General features: G+C 34.4%; 1 protein-coding gene across 10 annotated transcripts in view; it reads left to right on the forward strand.

The window, feature by feature from the left end:
- The window catches only part of ANKRD44 (ankyrin repeat domain 44), a 367,960-nt gene extending 352,626 nt beyond the window's left edge, over positions 1-15,334 (forward strand). For 6 of the 10 annotated variants that reach the window (XM_074215415.1, XM_074215412.1, XM_074215411.1 and 3 more), the window contains one exon: positions 775-2,623. In XM_074215415.1, coding sequence (XP_074071516.1) covers positions 775-1,031 — 257 coding nt within the window. In that variant the 3' untranslated portion in view covers positions 1,032-2,623. Of the gene's footprint in view, positions 1-774; positions 2,624-13,209; positions 13,876-15,190 lie in introns of those variants that run through there. The other 4 variants (XM_074215417.1, XM_074215419.1, XM_074215416.1 and 1 more) reach the window with 3 other exon arrangements.
- The last annotated feature ends 2,969 nt before the right edge of the window (positions 15,335-18,303 follow it).

The raw sequence follows: 18,303 nt of genomic DNA on the forward strand, positions 1-18,303 counted from the left end.
TCTAATCAGATCTGTGAAGCTTGAATTGTTACTCAGGTTAAGAAGTCCCCATATCATTTTTCACTTTGCCGTATCTGCTGGATTATAGAGTTGGGTTTCTGTTCCTATTTATATTTTTCATTAATTAGATCCAACTCAAATACCAAGAAAAGTACATTTTAATTCATTAAGGACCAAACTTTCTCATATATCTGATTTACTGTATCTGCCCCAGCTGATACATTTTAGTCTCTTAAATATCAATTGATTAATGTGCATTGAATAATAAAACTGCCTGATTTGATATTTATTGACACCTAAAATTTTCTTTCTTATGCATATTTATCTACAACTGAAAGTCATTGTTCTCAGAATGAGATTTGTCCCTATGAACCAAGTCTGAATGCAGTATCAGGTTCATAGTGCCATGCGCGCTATATTGTATTCATCTCTGTTATTGTGGATCTATGTCTCCCAGTGTTTTTGTCCATTTAGTGAAGACTAAATTCCCCCTAACTTTAAATAGAGTGCTTGTTGTGGTCCATGAGCTGAAAACCTCCATAAAACCTCTCTTCCTCCCCTCCCTCTCCCATTCCCTGACCCCTACCTTCCTTCTCTCTGACCCAAAATCCTAGCATGTCTACTTAGTATAAGTAACTCATCTTGCCTGGCATGGTTTTAACTTGATATACATCTCTTGCTTACAGAATCATCTTGAGATGTATTTGTGGAATGCTCACTTTCCCCTTTGATTTCCCCAGTACTAACCATTGCCTTGTCTGCATTTATGCCCAGGTCATACCCCAGCCCTGGCTTGTGCTCCTAACAAGGATGTGGCTGACTGCCTGGCACTCATTTTGGCTACCATGATGCCTTTTTCTCCTTCCAGTACAATGACGGCTTTCAACTTCGTTTGTTTTAAAAAAGACCATTTGAGCAGGACACAGATCTGCGATGGCACCAATCTGAGTGGCACCATTAGCTCTTGCACTCACAATATAGGATCAGAGGATGGGTACAATGAAAATGATTCTGATTCAGAAACATTTTGACTCTGGACTTCAGAAGCTTCCACTTAATTATTTACATTAGGTGGAGAAGGTGGAGGAGTAAGATTTTTTAACCCCCAAATTATGTTGTGTTATAGTGTCAATGTGGACCCAAGCTTTGAGAAAATAGAGAGAGGGTTTTTTTTAAGTAAAGTGTGCAATGAGCCTGTAGGAGAGAACTTGGAGTTTTTGATGGAAAGCATTCTCACAAAACGTGCCCTGACTTTGATTTTCATCATATTTTCTTTATATCTAAAGTACTACTGTGAAAGTCTACCTCTCATCTTATGTAGGGAATTTTTTAAAAAGGCATTTTTTTATTTCTTCTTTTGAAATAATGCAACAGAGTAAGGGGCTATTATATCAAGGATTTTTTTTTTATGTCCTTGCTATACAATTAATTCTCAGAGGCTTATCAATATGGCTTTCTTGTACCAAGGAGGGGTTTGTCCTCAAATTTCTCCTCACTCTGATGTTTACTTCCTCAATACAAGCCAAAGGTAAAGTTCACCTTCAGAGATTATTGCCTGGATCATTGTTGCTAAGAGAGTTTAATCACTCACATGGATTTTTTTTTCTGCCTCTCTTATCTTTGTTGATCTCTGTTTTTCCCTTTTCTGTCTTTGATTATTCATATATACAGATATACATACCAACACACATGTCCAGAAGACATGTACCAAGAATCTTTGCCTAATAGATGAATAGTCATCTACAATTTGGTCTAATTTTTAACATAAATAACCGGGTTATATGATGGATTATTAACAATTTTCAGCTGATCACTTAAACTCTGAGCAAACATAGAAAGTTTTAGCTGATAATTACAAGGTCCATAAATCTTGTAGCAATTTGCCAGTTTCAAATACAGTAGGTTTGCTTTGTAATTGATTCTTCCTCAATTAAATCAGAATGCTTCCTTTTTAAAAAATAAATTAGCCACTAGATTGTAAAAGATATTTTTTACACTATATTAAGAAGTTAAATAATCTCTTTGGTCAAGAGTAATGCAAAGCAAGAAACAGTGTGGGTCCCAAAGTGAACATAAGCACAAAATGGGAAGTAGCAACATGAGACATGGAAAGAAATTGGCATTTACTTGATAAGTGGTATCAACATTGTGAATACTGTATCTGCTCCTTCTGCCAAAGTTTCTAGGTCAAATGGACCCCGTTCCTCACCTGGGACAGCTGTACAAAAAGAAGAATGAGACTCTGAAAAAGTATATATGTACATATATATTTTTCATTTATATATGTATACATATACATATGTATACATATATCATCAACCAACTAAATACAAGGACCAAAATACTTCAGTGTCTAAAATGGAAGATAAATTTTTTTCCTTCAAAATGGAAGTGAGAAATGATGTAGCTTTTCTAAAAAGTTAAAATGTAAACTTTTTGAGTCTTGGTTGTATTTTACATTTCTTATGTCACAGATTTATAGCTGATGGCTTAACATTTGTATCCAATGATGTGTTGACCACAATTTATTTTTTTTTTGCCAAACCAGAGAAGATGTTCATATATACTTTTGATGTAAATGTGTTTGTATTTATTTGAATTGAAGCAAAAGCCCAGGAATTTTCTCCATAGTTATGTTTTAATTGTTATGTGTTTTATCTGGTCTAACAAAAAAAAAATTTGACTCTGGGCTAGTCAGAATGCCTGGGGTCCCTATGCCCAGCATATCCATTGTTAAGATTTCCAGGCTAACCTCAGGTTCTTCCATATCTATTAGGAGAGGATACAGAATGCAGTCATTCCATTGTTCATATCTCCTCTCACTATAGCTTGCAGGGCATTGCTATCTCTCAGTAAGGAAGGTCAGACTCCAGGTGGGTATACTGTAGACACAGTGCTTGAGAGATGAGAATAGAAATGTGTGGTGGATGTATGTCAATATGTTTCAGAAAAGGTTTCAAAAATGATCCTACTAACCATAAGATTACATGTAGTCCCAATAAAAGGGTCCTAGCAGGAAAACTATGACTTGGACTGTCAGTTCATGATCTGAGAGAAGTTAAAAATCACCAGTCTATGCTTAGTTTTCCAATTGAGCCAAGAAAAAAAGAGAGAAATATACTTTATGAGGCGCTGTACCTCTGATATTTCTTTCTTTTTCTAGTTTAGCCCTGGATTTCTATTTTATAATAATCATGAACATTTTTTAAACAGTGTTCTATGAGATCTAAGTAAACTATGGATACTCGATTGTGTTTTTCAATAACTGTAAAATACCTTAATCTTTTAATATCTTGGAGGAGTTAAAAAATTGGAACTCACTTTACTCATCATGAATGAAAATTTGTTCCAAGGATTTGTAGAATTGGAATTAATTTCATTGAAGAAGTTCAATGACACTTTTCTAGAACTCTGAGGAAAAGGGAGTGTTTTCTCCTTTCTTCTCCTTTACATTAGTACTGTATTCCTTTTTTGAGAAGAATGATTTAAAAAAAAGTTGCTAACTAGCAATAACTACCTTATCTTTATTAAAGCACTGAAAATAAGGGGGAACCAGCTTTGAAGGAGAGCTGTATACTGTGGTGTCTTTTTCGAGAAGTGACTGGAAATCTCACTAAAATGGTATTTGATTTGGAATAAAAGGAAGTAGCCTTTTAAGTAGGAAATGAAATGTCTTCTTTTAGAGGACTAGTGTTGAATTTTTCTGTAGAAGAGCAGAGAGATCAGGTAATATTCAGCAAATCACAGTGATTGAGCCCAATCTCAGTGGAGCTGCATTTTACCTTTCTATTCTATTAAATTGCAAAGGAGGACAAAGTAACAAAATTGAAATATGCTTACCGGGAACTGACCATTTATTTTTTTCTTTTTCTTGGGTTATTTTTAATGACTACAAAAATTTGCTTTATTTAGGGTATAAGTTAAGATTCATTTCATTTTTGTATCTTCCAAGTCTACTCTTAGAAAATCTTATTTTTGAACAAGGCTCATTAAGAAAAAAAGTTTTTAAAAATAAAATTTTCAGATTCCTACATCATGGTGTTTATTGCTCTTACTTAAATACTTTTTTAAAAACTGTATTTTAACCAGAGACACGGGGATTTTTTGCATTGCACATAACTCTTCTTGTTCACCAGTGTCTGCCTATCTTTGATAATATGTTACTAGCTATCTTCAAATTGCCTAAAATCTGTTCTGATTCTACAGTAAATAGCTCAGGGGATTTCTATTTATCACTACTAAAAGGGCACCATAGTATGTTTGGTACTTTATGCAGTAAACAGCTGCTTGAATTATTATTTTATTATTAAATTAGAGCAAGAACATCAAATGAATTGCTGCAGTAGTTATTTGTACTGTTGAGAAACTTGGTTAGCTCTCTGTTGGTTTGGTTTAAGAACTTGTGTCTTTTTTGGTCTTGTAATATGAAGTTAGAGTGCCTTTTTATATTTGTGTATTCTGAAAATGTTTTGTGAAATTTATTGTATTTTTTCCATTTGAGTATTATCAAAGCAATATAATACCAGTCAGTTTTTATTTCAGACTTTCTTTGAATGTATAGTCTTTTTCCCCATTCCCTTTCACTTGCTTTCAATTTAAAACCATATGCTAAATTTCCATAGGAATGATGTATGATTTTTTTTTGCAGTGCTAAAAATGCTTTCTTCCTACAGAAACTGTAAACCATAGATCAGTGTTAGAAGGGAAAAGCATTTTAAAATAGTGACAATCTGAGTGTGTGTATAAAATGTAATTCTATGCGTTTCTTATGCAGTGATCTAAATATTCAAAGCCAATATCTTATGTTTGGTAGTTTTGTCAATATATTTTATGCTTTAGCATGTGCAATATATCTTTACAAAGCACGAAGATGCGAATCTGGTGCCAGTGTTATATTTTGCATAACATATTTGTAATGGCAGAAATTATTGGTTGATGGTTTCGGTGGGATTTTGTCTGTAATGTTTTATTATGTAAATTGGAGTTGAATGACTTCAGTAAATGTCATAACTGTAAAAATGAGTAAAAAAATTAATTCATTGAATGATCCAGTCTGAATCTTCTCAAGCACAGTTTAATATCCTTTTCAACTACTGAATGCTCTATTAATGTAATGAAATATGTAACTGTAAACTATTGAAATGCATTCAGATGGTTATTTTTACAAATAAAAACGGTACAAATATTATGATTTCAGTACTATTATTTTTCCAGATTATGTTGAATTAAACTTTAAAATAATCCTACATGCTATGTATTCTGTATAGTTAGACATATAGTATATATAAACTTTATTCTATTTAGAACATATACTCATATTCATTGTGCCTGCACACATATGTACATTTATACACAAATACATTTACATACACTACTTACCTAATTTTCCTGATTAACTGGTCAGAAAAATGTAGTGGCAGTTTTCCACAAATTCTAGTAGAAGATGCACAAATTATTATTATTATCTACATCTGTAGAGATTACACAGATATAAAAGAAAGTCAGACACCATAAGCTGCCTTAATCAATAAGCATTTATTAAGAATTAATATGGCAGACACTATGCTAAGTATTGGGAGTATAGCTAACATGAATAATGAATCCCACAAAGTGGTCATAGGTATTTGAATGTGCTCTATTTAAAGTTACAATTATGTAAAATAATTGACTCTAGCCTAGTGGAAATATGAAACTCAAATGTGAATAATATGACTGCTTCATGGGTTTCATTATTTGTACTAATACAATACAAAGCAAGGTACAAACAAGATCTGTACCCCAAGGAGCTCCCATTCAATGGGAAAGACAAAAGATAAACAGAGTAAATGGGAAGGGATCCAGAGAGAAGGCATTGTAATAGGTGGGTCAATAGGGAATCAGAATAGGCCTCTTGCAAAAGGTGCTTTTTTTTAAATGGAATGTTATTTTTCCAATTGCATGTAAAGATAATTTTTAACATTCATTTTTATAAGATTTTGAATTCTAAATTTTTCTCCCTCTCTCCTTCCCTTCTCCTCTCCTCAAGACAGCAAGCAATCTGATACAGGTAATACATGTGCAATACATTAAACATATTTCCACATTAGTCATGCTGTGAAAGAAGAAACAACAAAAGGGAAATCCATAAAGAAAAGAAGCAAACATAGTCTGGCTTGGTCTGCATTCAGAATCCTTAGTTTTTTCTCTAGCTATGGATGGCATTTTCTGTCATGATTCTTTTGAAATTGTTTTGGATCATTGTATTGCTGAGAATTAATTCTATCCTAGTTGATCATCAAACAATGTTGCTGTTATTGTGTACGATGTTCTACTTCTACTCACTTCACTCAGCATCATTTCATCTAAGTCTTTCAAGGTTTTTCTGATATACACCTGATCATCATTTCTTATAGCATAATAGTATTTCATTACATTCATAAATCACTATTTTTTCAGCCATTTTGCAATGATGAGAATTCCCTCAATTTCCATTTCTTTGTCACTACAAGTGGAGGTGAGGAGGGAGGGAGGGAGGGGGGAGAGAGAGAGAGAGAGAGAGAGTTAGTGTGAGAGTAGTGGGTACAGCAGGATAAAATGTAACAAGACTAGAAAGGTCAAAAGGAGTTAGGTTATGAAGAACTTTAAAAGCTCCTCCCCACTTTTTCTTAATCTGAATTTTGATCTGAAATGAATAATAGAGTTCTTAAGTAGGAAAGTGACTTGGTAGAACCCATTCTTTCAGGAAGACCACTAAGTGCTAAGTGAAGGATAAATGGGAATTGGCAAGAGTTTTGAAGCAGAAAATTTTGTCTAAGTCTTAATGAAACTAAAGACTGAATCTACAAACGCCTTTTAAGACTATCGATAACTTGCTATGTTGAATATCCCATTGTTGCTACGTCATGATGAAACCCTTGAGTTTTATGAGTGTAAGTTTCCTCAGTTGCAAAAATATTCAATTATGGCACAACCCAACCTATAAGGGAATAGGGACAATTTTAAAAACAAAAATGATGCAGAAATGTTCAATAACACGGTGGTGTTGATAGATACTAGTGTTCTCAGTGTCAAAGATAGTATAGCTATAATATTTGGAAATACTGTATCTGAGGTTGTTTTTGAAAGGTTCAATTTAGAAAAAATGAAAATTAAAAAAGGGGATATAGTAAATTTTTCAGTTAATAGTTCAGAAGAATAGCTCTGAGTTTCTTGTTACAAGCAGGAAAGTACATCCTTCACTAGGCCATTCTAAATGAATGAGGAAGTCAGTCATGTGGCACAATTTGAGGTAAGTTGACTTCATGGTTTTCAGGTACCCTTTAACTCTAGCAGTCATTCACATGGTGATTGGCATTTGCTTTGTATGTACCAAACACTCAGGATACCAGAGTACTTGCTTTTATGGAATTCACATTATAATTGGAGGGAGACAACACATAAAGTTCCACTGAGAGAATGGGGTTAAAGTTCTAGATCTGAGAAGACTCTTGAGCAATGCCTAACCCAGTGATGTCAAATTTGCAAAAAAAAAATCAGTATAGCCCAAACTAGATAAAGATATAATTGGAAAATGTTTAACAAAATAAATCAAAATATAATATGCAGCTCCCACATTATCTATTACTTTTGATTTTGACACCACTAAATCCAACCCCGTCTTTTTATACGTGAATTTGCCCCAAATCACCATAGCATAAGGTATCATATTCAGAATTTGAACTACCTTTCTCTCCTTTTTAATTTTTTAGATTTTTTTTTCAATTAGAAAAAACCTCTTCCTCCCTACCACCTTCAAATGTAAAAAAAAAAAAAAAAGAAAAACAAAGTCTTATAAGAAATATTCATGGATCTAGGAAAATCAATTCCTGCTTTGGCCATGTCCAAAATCTTTGTTTCATTGTGCAAGCTGAGTCTGTCACCTCTCTGTCAGGAGGTGGGAATTCTAGGTTTCTCTCCATAAAGACATTAATGCAGTTACATATTCACAAAGGAAGGGGACAGGGAGGACTTTATAATGAATTAGCTTCAGTGTTCTATCTGAGAGCAGCCCACTGTTTTGTCCTTTTGCAATTCAGGACCCTGCTAAATCCCAAAGAAATTGTTAATCAAGTTAAAAAATCATTGGATAGATTTTAAATACATAAGCATTTAATATTCCTTGTTCTGTTTCTGCTTCAAATTATCTTCCAGACAGCAGCCAAACTGTTATTCTTTTGTGAGGTAAAGTGCTCCCATGGCTACTTTTTTTTTCCTCCAGGATAAAATATAAACTTCTCTGTTTGACATTTAAATCCCTTCACAGTATCACTTCAGCCTGCCTTTCCAAGCTTAATGCACATTATTCTAATTCATGCACTCTATGATTCATCCAAATTGACCTTCTTGCTAATATGCAATATTCTATGTCCTATCCCCAAGTCATTGCATAGGCTTCACACTCTTCATACATCACTTCTGCCTTTTGGAACCCTTAACTTACTTCAAAAACTTAGCTCAAGCATCCCTTTTTCTTAGAAGACTTTTCTGATTCATCCTCAACAGTATACCCTAGTAGCTTGTGACTCTTTTTCTCCAACAACAACAAAAATGCCTTGCATTTCCTTTCCAAATAATAGTTAATAGCAAACATTTATATAGTGCTTTGAGGTTTGAAAAGCATGTTTCAAAAGTCTAATTTTATCCTAACCACAATCCTGGAAAGGTAGATGCTGTTATGATCTCCATTTTAAAAATGAGACAACTGAGGCAGACAGATTAAGTGACTTGCCAGAAGTCACATAGCCAATAGGTGTCTGAGGACAGATTTGATCCCAAGTCATTTTCCCTCCTCTCTCTCTCAAGGGGTTCATTCAGTACCTCAAGTTTCTTTTCCACCCAAACTCCTACCTTATATTAAGGGATATATAACATATTCTTCATATTCCCCTTCTACATATAATCTGCTATTCTTTCAACCATTAACCTACCAGTCCTCAATCTATTTAATTTTCATCCCTACTGTTCACTCTACTATATCTCTACACAAAAATATTCGTACCCTTAATCTTGCCATCTCCCATAATACTTCCAATTTCTTAATCGAGAACTATGAAATTTCTTTATCTAATCATTATTTCTTATCATTCTATTTCCTCTGTGCATTTACTTCCCCTAAACTCATTATGCATCCTCACCATGTTCTCTAGTTCCGCTACAACTCATTACTTTCCCAGGATATCAGCCCTGGTCTGGCTATCTTTTCATCCCTTCTCAATATCTACCCTATTAAACAATTCTCTCCTCTTTTACTATAGTCTGTTGAAAAAATGACCTTTCCTCTTTCCAAGCCCAAATCCTCTAAAAGTATGAAAAATCCTAATCCTTGATTTCCTTCAGCAGATTTCCTTCACTACCATTCCTTCTTGTGTCCTCTGACTACCAGGAAACTCAAAGGGCTCTCTCCTGGATTTTCTCCCAATATTCTTTGCCTTGTCTTAAACCTCATGGATTTAGTTAACTCTATTCTTATGGTCCCAAATCTACATATTCAGTCTTTTTTTTATTTTTTTAGGTTTTTGCAAGGCAAATGGGGTTAAGTGGCTTGCCCAAGGCCACACAGCTAGGTAATTATTAAGTGTCTGAGACTGGATTTGAACTCAGGTACTCCTGACTCCAGGGCCGGTGCTTTATCCACTACACCATGTCTTAAAATATGAGAAAGACTAACTAACTCCTGGCCAAGGATAAGGTTTATGTATCTAACAAAGCCTGCTAAGAATGTATTTATTTGCCTTCAGTCTTACCCATTGCCTTAAATAAAAATTTTTAAAAAGTCCTTGGAAGCATATTAAAAATTAATTGGAAACTAAACAATCTATTCTTTTTATGTATTTTTTATTTAAGGCAATGGGGTTAAATAATTTCCCCAAGGTCACACAGGTAATTAAGTGTCTGAAACCACATTTGAACTCAGATCCTCCTGACTCCAGTGGTTGGTGCTCTATCCACTGTGCCATTTAGCTGCCCCTAAATAATCTATTTTTTTTTTTTTTTTTTTTAGTTTTTGCAAGGCAATGAGGCCGCATTTGAACTCAGGTACTCCTGACTCCAGGGCCGGTGCTCTATCCACTGCGCCCCCCTAGCCGCCCCTAAATAATCTATTCTTAAAGATTAAATCAAAGAACAAATCATAGGAACAGTTGGTGTCACTAAAAATGACAACGAGTCAACATACCAAAATTTGTGACATACTAAAGCAATACTTAGGGAAAATTTTATTTCCCTAAATGTTTACATCAATAAAAGAAAGATCAGATCAATGAATTGAGCATTCAACTTAAAAAAAAAAAACTAGAAAAGAACACATTAAAATTCATCAATTAAACACCAGAATAGAAATATTAAAAATCAAAGGAGAGATGATTGAGATTGAGAGTAAAAAATCCATTGACAACAAAGGTGTTTGACACCTTTTTTCTTAAATAGCCGCCCACTTCCCAAATCTATAAAGCAACAATCTCTTCAGTGATGTGACATTAAAAAAAAACCCCAATGTAATCTTGGGTTGCTACATTGAGAGATAGTTTCCAGGAATAAGGAGGTAATATTCTCAATGCATTCTACTGACAGCAGACATCATGTGGAGTATTGTATACAGTTCAGAATGCCACAGTATAAAGAAGAAATGTCATTTTTTATAAGATAAAGTTTCAGAAGAAGGGAACCAAATAATGAAGGGTCTTGAGTTCATTTCATTTGAAAGATGGGAAGGTGTTTCACCCGAAGAAGAGAAGACTAAATGAAGATATCAGGTATTCATTGAGTATTTGAGTCTTGTGTTATTTTATTATTAAATTTATTTTCTTTGGCTCTAGAGAGACAAATCAGAAGCAATAAGTAAAGTAGCAATTATGTCTAGAAAACCTTTAAAACCATTTAGAAGCTAGCTAAAAGTGGAATAGATTATCTTGAGAAGTGATGTTTCTTTTCCTTGAAATTTATGCAGAAGCTGGATGGCCATTTGTCAGATATGTTATAATGTGGATTAGTAGAGCTTCTGGCATGTAATATGTACTTAATAAATGTTAATTGTTTGAGTGATAGATTTCTGAAATTAATTGAACAAACTGGCCCCTGAAGTTCCTTCCAACCGTCAATTCCATGATTCTTTAATTTTGCAAAATCTTTGCCTTTGGTTGGCAATAGTGGTGAAAATACCCCCTATATTTTTAAGGGTTTCCCTTTTTTCCCCTAAGAATTTATTATCTCCAGAAATGTTTTCTGTCAAAAGCTATCAGATAAATTACACTCTCATTTTTGCCTACATGAATCAATAGTAGTGGATTATAATTATCTGGTTTGATTTTCTCAAAAGTTTGATAAAACTTTTTGGTTTTAAAGAATCTTTGGATAAATTCTTTGCCCCAACTGGAATATATGTGCTGGAAAAATAACACACCTCTCTTTTGCAGCTATCAGATCAGCAAATAGATTTTTCAGTAATCCTTAATAGAGAGGCTCTAGTACTGCCTCTACTCACTGACTCTTCTTCCTCTCACTCTTACCTGATGATCCCTCATCAGCTAGCAAGTGCAAGTCTCATATTTCCTTGGAAGATGATAATCTGCTTCTTCCTGAGGGTGCTGCATCTTCTTTCTCCCATAGAAAAACTTTTTTAAGGGCAGCTAGGTGATGTAGTGGATAGAGCACTGGTGCTGGAGTCAGGAGGACCTGAATTCAACTCCAACCTCAGACACTTAATAATTACCTAACTGTGTGACCTTGGATGAGTCCCTTAACCCCATTGCCTTGCAGAAAAATAAACTTTTTTAATCCTAGTCCATCCTGTATCTGACCTATTGTATCTCTATTTTCCTCTGATCAATTTTTATATGAGTCCAACTTCCCTTTTAAAGACTAATCCTAATACTCATTGTGTGTGTGTGTGTGGGGGGGGGGGGGGCAACTGAGTCATGAACTGGAGGTGGAGCCAGAAAAAAGGACAAAAAGGATGTAGTATATGTACAATTCTCCTCCTGTCTTGGGAATTGTCAACATTCCTTAGGGTACCTTTGCATGCCCATAACATTTATCCCTGTTATTATCCTAGTCAAACTACTTTAGACAGTCAAAATCAACCACTCCATCACCTCTAATACTATTCAGATGTAGTTTTTTTTAATATTTTTGTTTGTCTTTGCATCTTTTGAAGTATTGGCTTTCCTATCAGAAAGGGGAATTATTTTTGCTTGTATTCCCAGAACTTAACATAGTGACTGCACATAGTAAGTACTTAATAACTGCTTGTTGAATGGAATGGAATAACTTTAGGCAATCATGTGGTCAGGACCAAGTTTTTGTCGAAACTAAAGTTCTGTTCCAGGAAAAATGAAAATGGTCACTTTGGACAGAATTCAAGTAATCACATTAATTTGTTAAATACAAACAAGACTTGGCTACTACACAGAGGCAAGTTTTTGGACCATATGGTTTAACCTAAATGTATTGTAGGTCTTTCCAGGAAACATTAGCAGATGGGAAGAAAGTACAGTGTGACTTAAAAGATTATGTATTGTAGTAATAGAGGAAATATAAAATATTGAGTTCTTCACGGAGGACTGAAGACTAGCAAGAATGAGTTGTTCATCCTTTAAGTAGAAACCTAGCAAAAGGAGAAACAAAATCTTGATCTTTTGCTTTAAAAACAATTGCCAAAATTGATATTGTATTTCCATCGGACTTCTGTTTTGGGCTAAAAAGCCAAATATTTATTTATTTATTTATTTATTTATTTATTTATTTTCAAGAAACCAATATGTAGATTAATATTTAGATTTTTCCTTTGGGAGCATAAGATTTTTCATCACTGTATAATTATTGTCAAAATTTTGGTTAAGCTTCACTTTTTCACAGCTACTTGTTAAACTGAGTAATATCCTGAACCTCTTTATTCACAAGGATTCATTCATTAGTAAGTAAATTTACCTGGGACTGCTGGCCTGATTAGGTTTTGGGCATCTCAATTAAAAATGCTTATTAAAGGACCATTTGGTGCTATCTGGGCTATCAGCTAGAAATAAGATTGAAATTATAGATTTTAAAAACTGTTAATTTTCTATAAAATGAAATATATTATGTATTAAACAAAAATATACACATATTTTTAATTTGCTAATATTAACAAGAAATCTCAATGTTCATTTTATCTACTGCCATTCCAGCTCATAAAGAATTCTTAACATATTTTTTTAGGAAATGGGAATTCAGTTTAATTAAAATGTTTATTGAGTGCCTACTCTGTGCAAGATACTAAGCAAAATGATACAAAATGATGCAAAAAGATACAAAAGCAAAAATGAAAAAGTCTCTTTCACCAAGAAATTTATCCTAGATACATGGATGCATGGTAATCTAAGGTAAGAGATAGGACTTTCAATGTCGTGGATCAGGGAAGAAAACTTGGAAGGGATGGCATCTAAGCTGAATATTGAAAATAGGACTGTGATAGATAGGAATGACTGAATATATTTAAGAAAGGGGAAAGCTTGTTTTACAATACCAGCTAGGCAACTGGTTGTCATAGTACATAGAGTTGGACTTGGAGTCAAAAAGATGCATTCAAATCCTACCTCAGAGTCTGAACTGAACCCAAGAGAGATTAAGTGGCCCTCCCAAGATCATAGTTAGTATGTGACCCTGGGCAAGCACTTAATCACTCTTGGTTTCAGTTTCTTCATCTGTTTATGGGGGTAGTATTAGCACCCACCTCCCATGTGAGAATCAAATGAGATAAAGTAAAATGTGAATAAAGTACCTTGCTTGCTGTTGCCATTCCTACTCCCTTCCTCCCAAAGACTTTGAGTGTGTTGATTTAGGGTAATCTCTGATCATCTTCTGGGCAGCTAGGTGGTGCAGTAGATAGAGCACCGGCCCTGGAGTCAGGAGTACTTGAGTTCAAATCCAGCCTCAGACACTTAATAATTACCTAGCTGTGTGGCCTTGGGTAAGCCACTTAACCCCATTGCCTTGCAAAAAATAAAAAAAAAAATCCATCTTCTGCTGAGAAAACCACTGCACTCCTTGTCACCTAAATACAAAATCTCAGTTATCATTATTGAATTTTATCTCTTCTTGAAACCTTCATTTCTATACAAATGCTAGCTGTTATTATCTATTATTATTATTATTATTATTATTATTATTATTATTATTATTACACTAGGTTTAAGAGGTTTATATTATATTCTATAAGAATAGGGAGCAATTGAAGGATTTTGCACAGAGGAATATTATGATCAGATACATGCCTTAAAGAGAATATTTCAGCAACTACCCACAGTATAAATTACAGAGGGAAGAGACTAATGGAATGGAGACTAATTAAGAGGTATTAGGAAGGGAGGCTAGGTGACGTAGTGGATAAAGCGCTGGCCTTGGAGTCAGGAATACCTGGGTTCAAATTCAGTCTCAGACACTTAATAATTACCTACCTGTGCAACCTTGGGCAAGCCATTTGCCTTGCAAAAAAAAAAAAACCCTAAAGAGGTATTAGGAAAATGTATGTGAGAGGTAATGAGGACCTGAACTAATATGACAATGTGAAGAAAGAGAAAGGGATTGTTATGATTTTCATCAATACTTGGCAACTAATTGGATATGAGTTGTGAGGAAGAGGTAAAGAAGTCATGATAAGTGAGATTTTGAACCTGGATGACTGGGAGGTGGATTTTTCAATGATAACAGATAAACTTAAATCAACATTGGCAAGGTCTTTGGGAGAAAAGTAGAGGGAGTGGGGACAATAAGGAACACTATAAATGGTAAACTGGTTTTCAATGTGTTCATTTTTTAAAAAAAAATTCTGTTGTGAATTCTTTCAGTCTTCTTTCCATCCCTACTCATTTTGTGGTGTAATTGATATGACTTTTGGAAATCTCTGTTCAATTAGAGTCATTCTGAATCAATTTGATATAATAGATGCAGGTCATGAATCTGGGTCTTAAAGGTACCTTTCATGGAGGTAGACATGTGTCCTAGCTTCTTGCCCAAAGGACATAGAAAAGTCCTTATATTGGTTCCCAGTGACAATGGTTGCCTCCAAGGTGACTGCCAACTGAGATTGGGAGTGTGGGAGTGGGAGGAACTCATTGTAGGAATATATAAGGGCAAATAGTCAGATGACTACAATTTCCCCTATTTCTTTTTTTGCACTTTCTTTCCCTTTAACTTCCAGATAGGGGAAAACTTTCTTTCCCTGGCCTCCTCTTTTCCATCTCCAAGAAGACAAAGGGTTAACTTGCATAAGAAACTCATGATAAGTGGCCTGAGGAAGGATTTCCTGACTACCTTCTGATTTTCTCTTCCCTTTTCTGATTTCAGGTAAGAGACTAACTAGAGATCTTGAGGATGACTATTTCTAGCCTTTGGGGGTCATCTGAAGTGTAATATTAATTTCAAGGGTTCTCAAGACCAAAAGTTTCTGGATTTTAGACTTGGACATTAATCCTGTAAAGGAGAAATTTCTTAATGAGGAATAGATACTTCATGGGGAACTAAGTGGCAGAGTGGATGGAGTGCTGTTGGACCTGAAGTTAGGAAGACTCATCTTGGGTTCAAATATGGCTTAGGATACTTCCAAACTATGTGACCCTGTAAGTCATTAAACCCTGTTTGCCTAGTTTTTACATCTATAAAATGAGGTGGAGGATGAAATAACAAACCACTCTGGTATCTTTGTTAAGAAAATTCCAAATTGGGGCGGCTAGGTGGCATAGTGGATAAAGCACCAGCCCTGGAGTTAGGAGTACCTGGGTTCAAATCCGGTTTCAAACACTTAATAATTACCTAGCTGTGTGGCCTTGGGCAAGCCACTTAACCCCGTCTGCCTTGCAAAAATCTAAAAAAAAAAAAAATTCCAAATGGAGGTCACTAAGAGTGACTGAAACAACTGAAACATCTGAATAACAAGAGGATACTTCAAAAATAATTATCTGCTGAAGGACTAAAGCCATGCCACAAACGGCCAGGAGAGCTGACAATCTTTTATGAAATTGTAGTTGGTTGCTTAGGTGGTGAAAATCCAAGGTGGATTGAAACAGTCCTACAAAGTGTTTTTATTATTTTTTCGTGGGCGGGGAAGGGGTAGGGGGAAGGGGATGTCTAATCCATATAATGAGTTATCCTTTTGAATTGCTTATTGAATTATTTGGGTTTTGTTTCTGTATTTGTTCATGGACTCCCTTAATTTCTATGCTTCTTATGAATTTTCTATGATGATGAGAGAAATAAAGGATTTCTCATCCTTAATATCCATAATGAATATTGAGTAATTAGTGGGAGTTTGGGAGCTTGTATCTGATTTTAAAGAAACTCTATGCATAAACTGAACCTAAACTTGATTCAGAGTTATTTTCCTGAAGTTTTAATTATCGGGGGCAGCAACAAGTTAAAGAACCCAGTTCTTGGTTAGGCCCCAAAAGGTATTTTGGGGTGCTTTTCTTTTTTTGATTTGGGAAAGGGAACAGTGCCTAGGCTGCCTCTCACTCTATCATCTTCCTGGGAACACCTCATAAGTGGAAATGGTGATCTGTAAAAACCACATCCTTTCCTTTGGTACGTCATGTCAGACTAACTTCTTTTTCATTTTTAACAGGTGACATATCAGAACCCTCCACTTAAAGAGTTCAATAAAACAAACTCTTATGAAGAGCATCAATAAGAAACCATAGAATATAAGAATTGTAAGGATTCAAAAATTATTGAAGACCAACTTACCAGAATTCAGAGGTCATCTAGACCAACCTATATCTGAGAATCCAGTAAAAGAAATAGTTTTTAATTTTCCAATTACATGAAATGACAAATTTTAGTAGTGATTTTTTAATAGATTGAGTTCCAAATTTTCTCCCTCCCTATTCTCTTAACCTTCTTAACATGATAAGCAATTTGCTATGGGTTATGTATTGCATCATGTAAAACTCACACAAAAAAGTGCTTTAATCTGCACCCCATACTCCATCAGTTCTTTTTCTGAATGAGGATAGCATTTTTCATCATGAGTCCATTGGCATTATTGCATGTTACTGAAAAAAAGCGAAGTCATTCATAACTAATCGTTAATGATCACTAATATCCTCTGGCACTTTGCATCATTTCATGAGTCTTTCCAGTTCTTTCTGAAATCATTCTACTCATCATTTCTTTTTACACAATAATATTCCATTACATTCATATACCACAACTTATTCACCCATTCCCCAATTGATTGGCATTCCTTCAATTTCCAATTTTTTTTTTTGCCACTATAAAAAGAGCTGCTATAAATATTTTGTATGGGTAGGTCTTCCCTCCACACCTTTTTTGGATATTTTTGGGATACAGACAGTGGTGGTATTACTGAATCTTAATTACAGAGGGTTATGTTCATTTTTCTTGCCCTTTAGGCATAATTCCAAATTGCTCTCCTGAAAAGCTGGATCAGTTCATGATTCCAACAGTGCATTGGCGTCCCAATTTTCCCACATCCCCTCCAACATTTATCATCTTTCTTTTCTGTCAATATTAGCCAATCTCATAGGCATGAGGTAGTACCTCAGAGTAGTTTAATTTGCATTTCTCTAATCAATAATGATTCAGTGCATATTTTAAGTATAATTATAAGTAGCTTTGATTTATTCATCTGAAAACTACCTGTTTATATCCTTTGACAGTTTATCAAATGGGGAATGACATATTTTTATAAATGTGACCCATTTCTTTATATATTTGAGAAATGAGTTCCTCTCAGAGACACTAGCAGTAAAAATTGTTCTCCAGCTTTCTGCTTTTCTTAGAATCTTGGTAGCATTGATTTTGTCTGTGTAAAATGTAATTTTAATATAAATTTAAATTTAATAATTAATTTATTAAATTAAATAATTTAAGTTTAAATTTAATATAATCAAAATTATCTATTTTCATTTTGCTATGCTTTATCTCATTTGGTCATAAATTTTTCCCTTATCTATTAATCTGTCAGGTAAACTACTCCTTATTCTCCTAATTTGTTTATGGTATCACCCTTTATGTCTAAATCATATACCCATTTTATCCTTATCTTGGTATATTATGGAAAATATTAGTTGATAGTTTCTGCCATACCCTTTTCCAGCTTTTCCAGATTTTGTCAAATAGTAAGTTCTTGTCCCAGAAATTGAGGTTTGCCAGATACTTGATTACTATGATCCTTTATTACTGTGTCATGTGAACCTAATCTATTTCACTAATTTACCATTCTAGTTCTTAGCTAGTACCAGATGGTTTAGATTAAAATATATCTTGAGAACTGGTATATCTATGCCACCTTCT

This window comes from Macrotis lagotis, chromosome 1 (genome assembly GCF_037893015.1).
Source record: "Macrotis lagotis isolate mMagLag1 chromosome 1, bilby.v1.9.chrom.fasta, whole genome shotgun sequence".
Taxonomy (NCBI): Eukaryota; Metazoa; Chordata; class Mammalia; order Peramelemorphia; family Peramelidae; genus Macrotis; species Macrotis lagotis.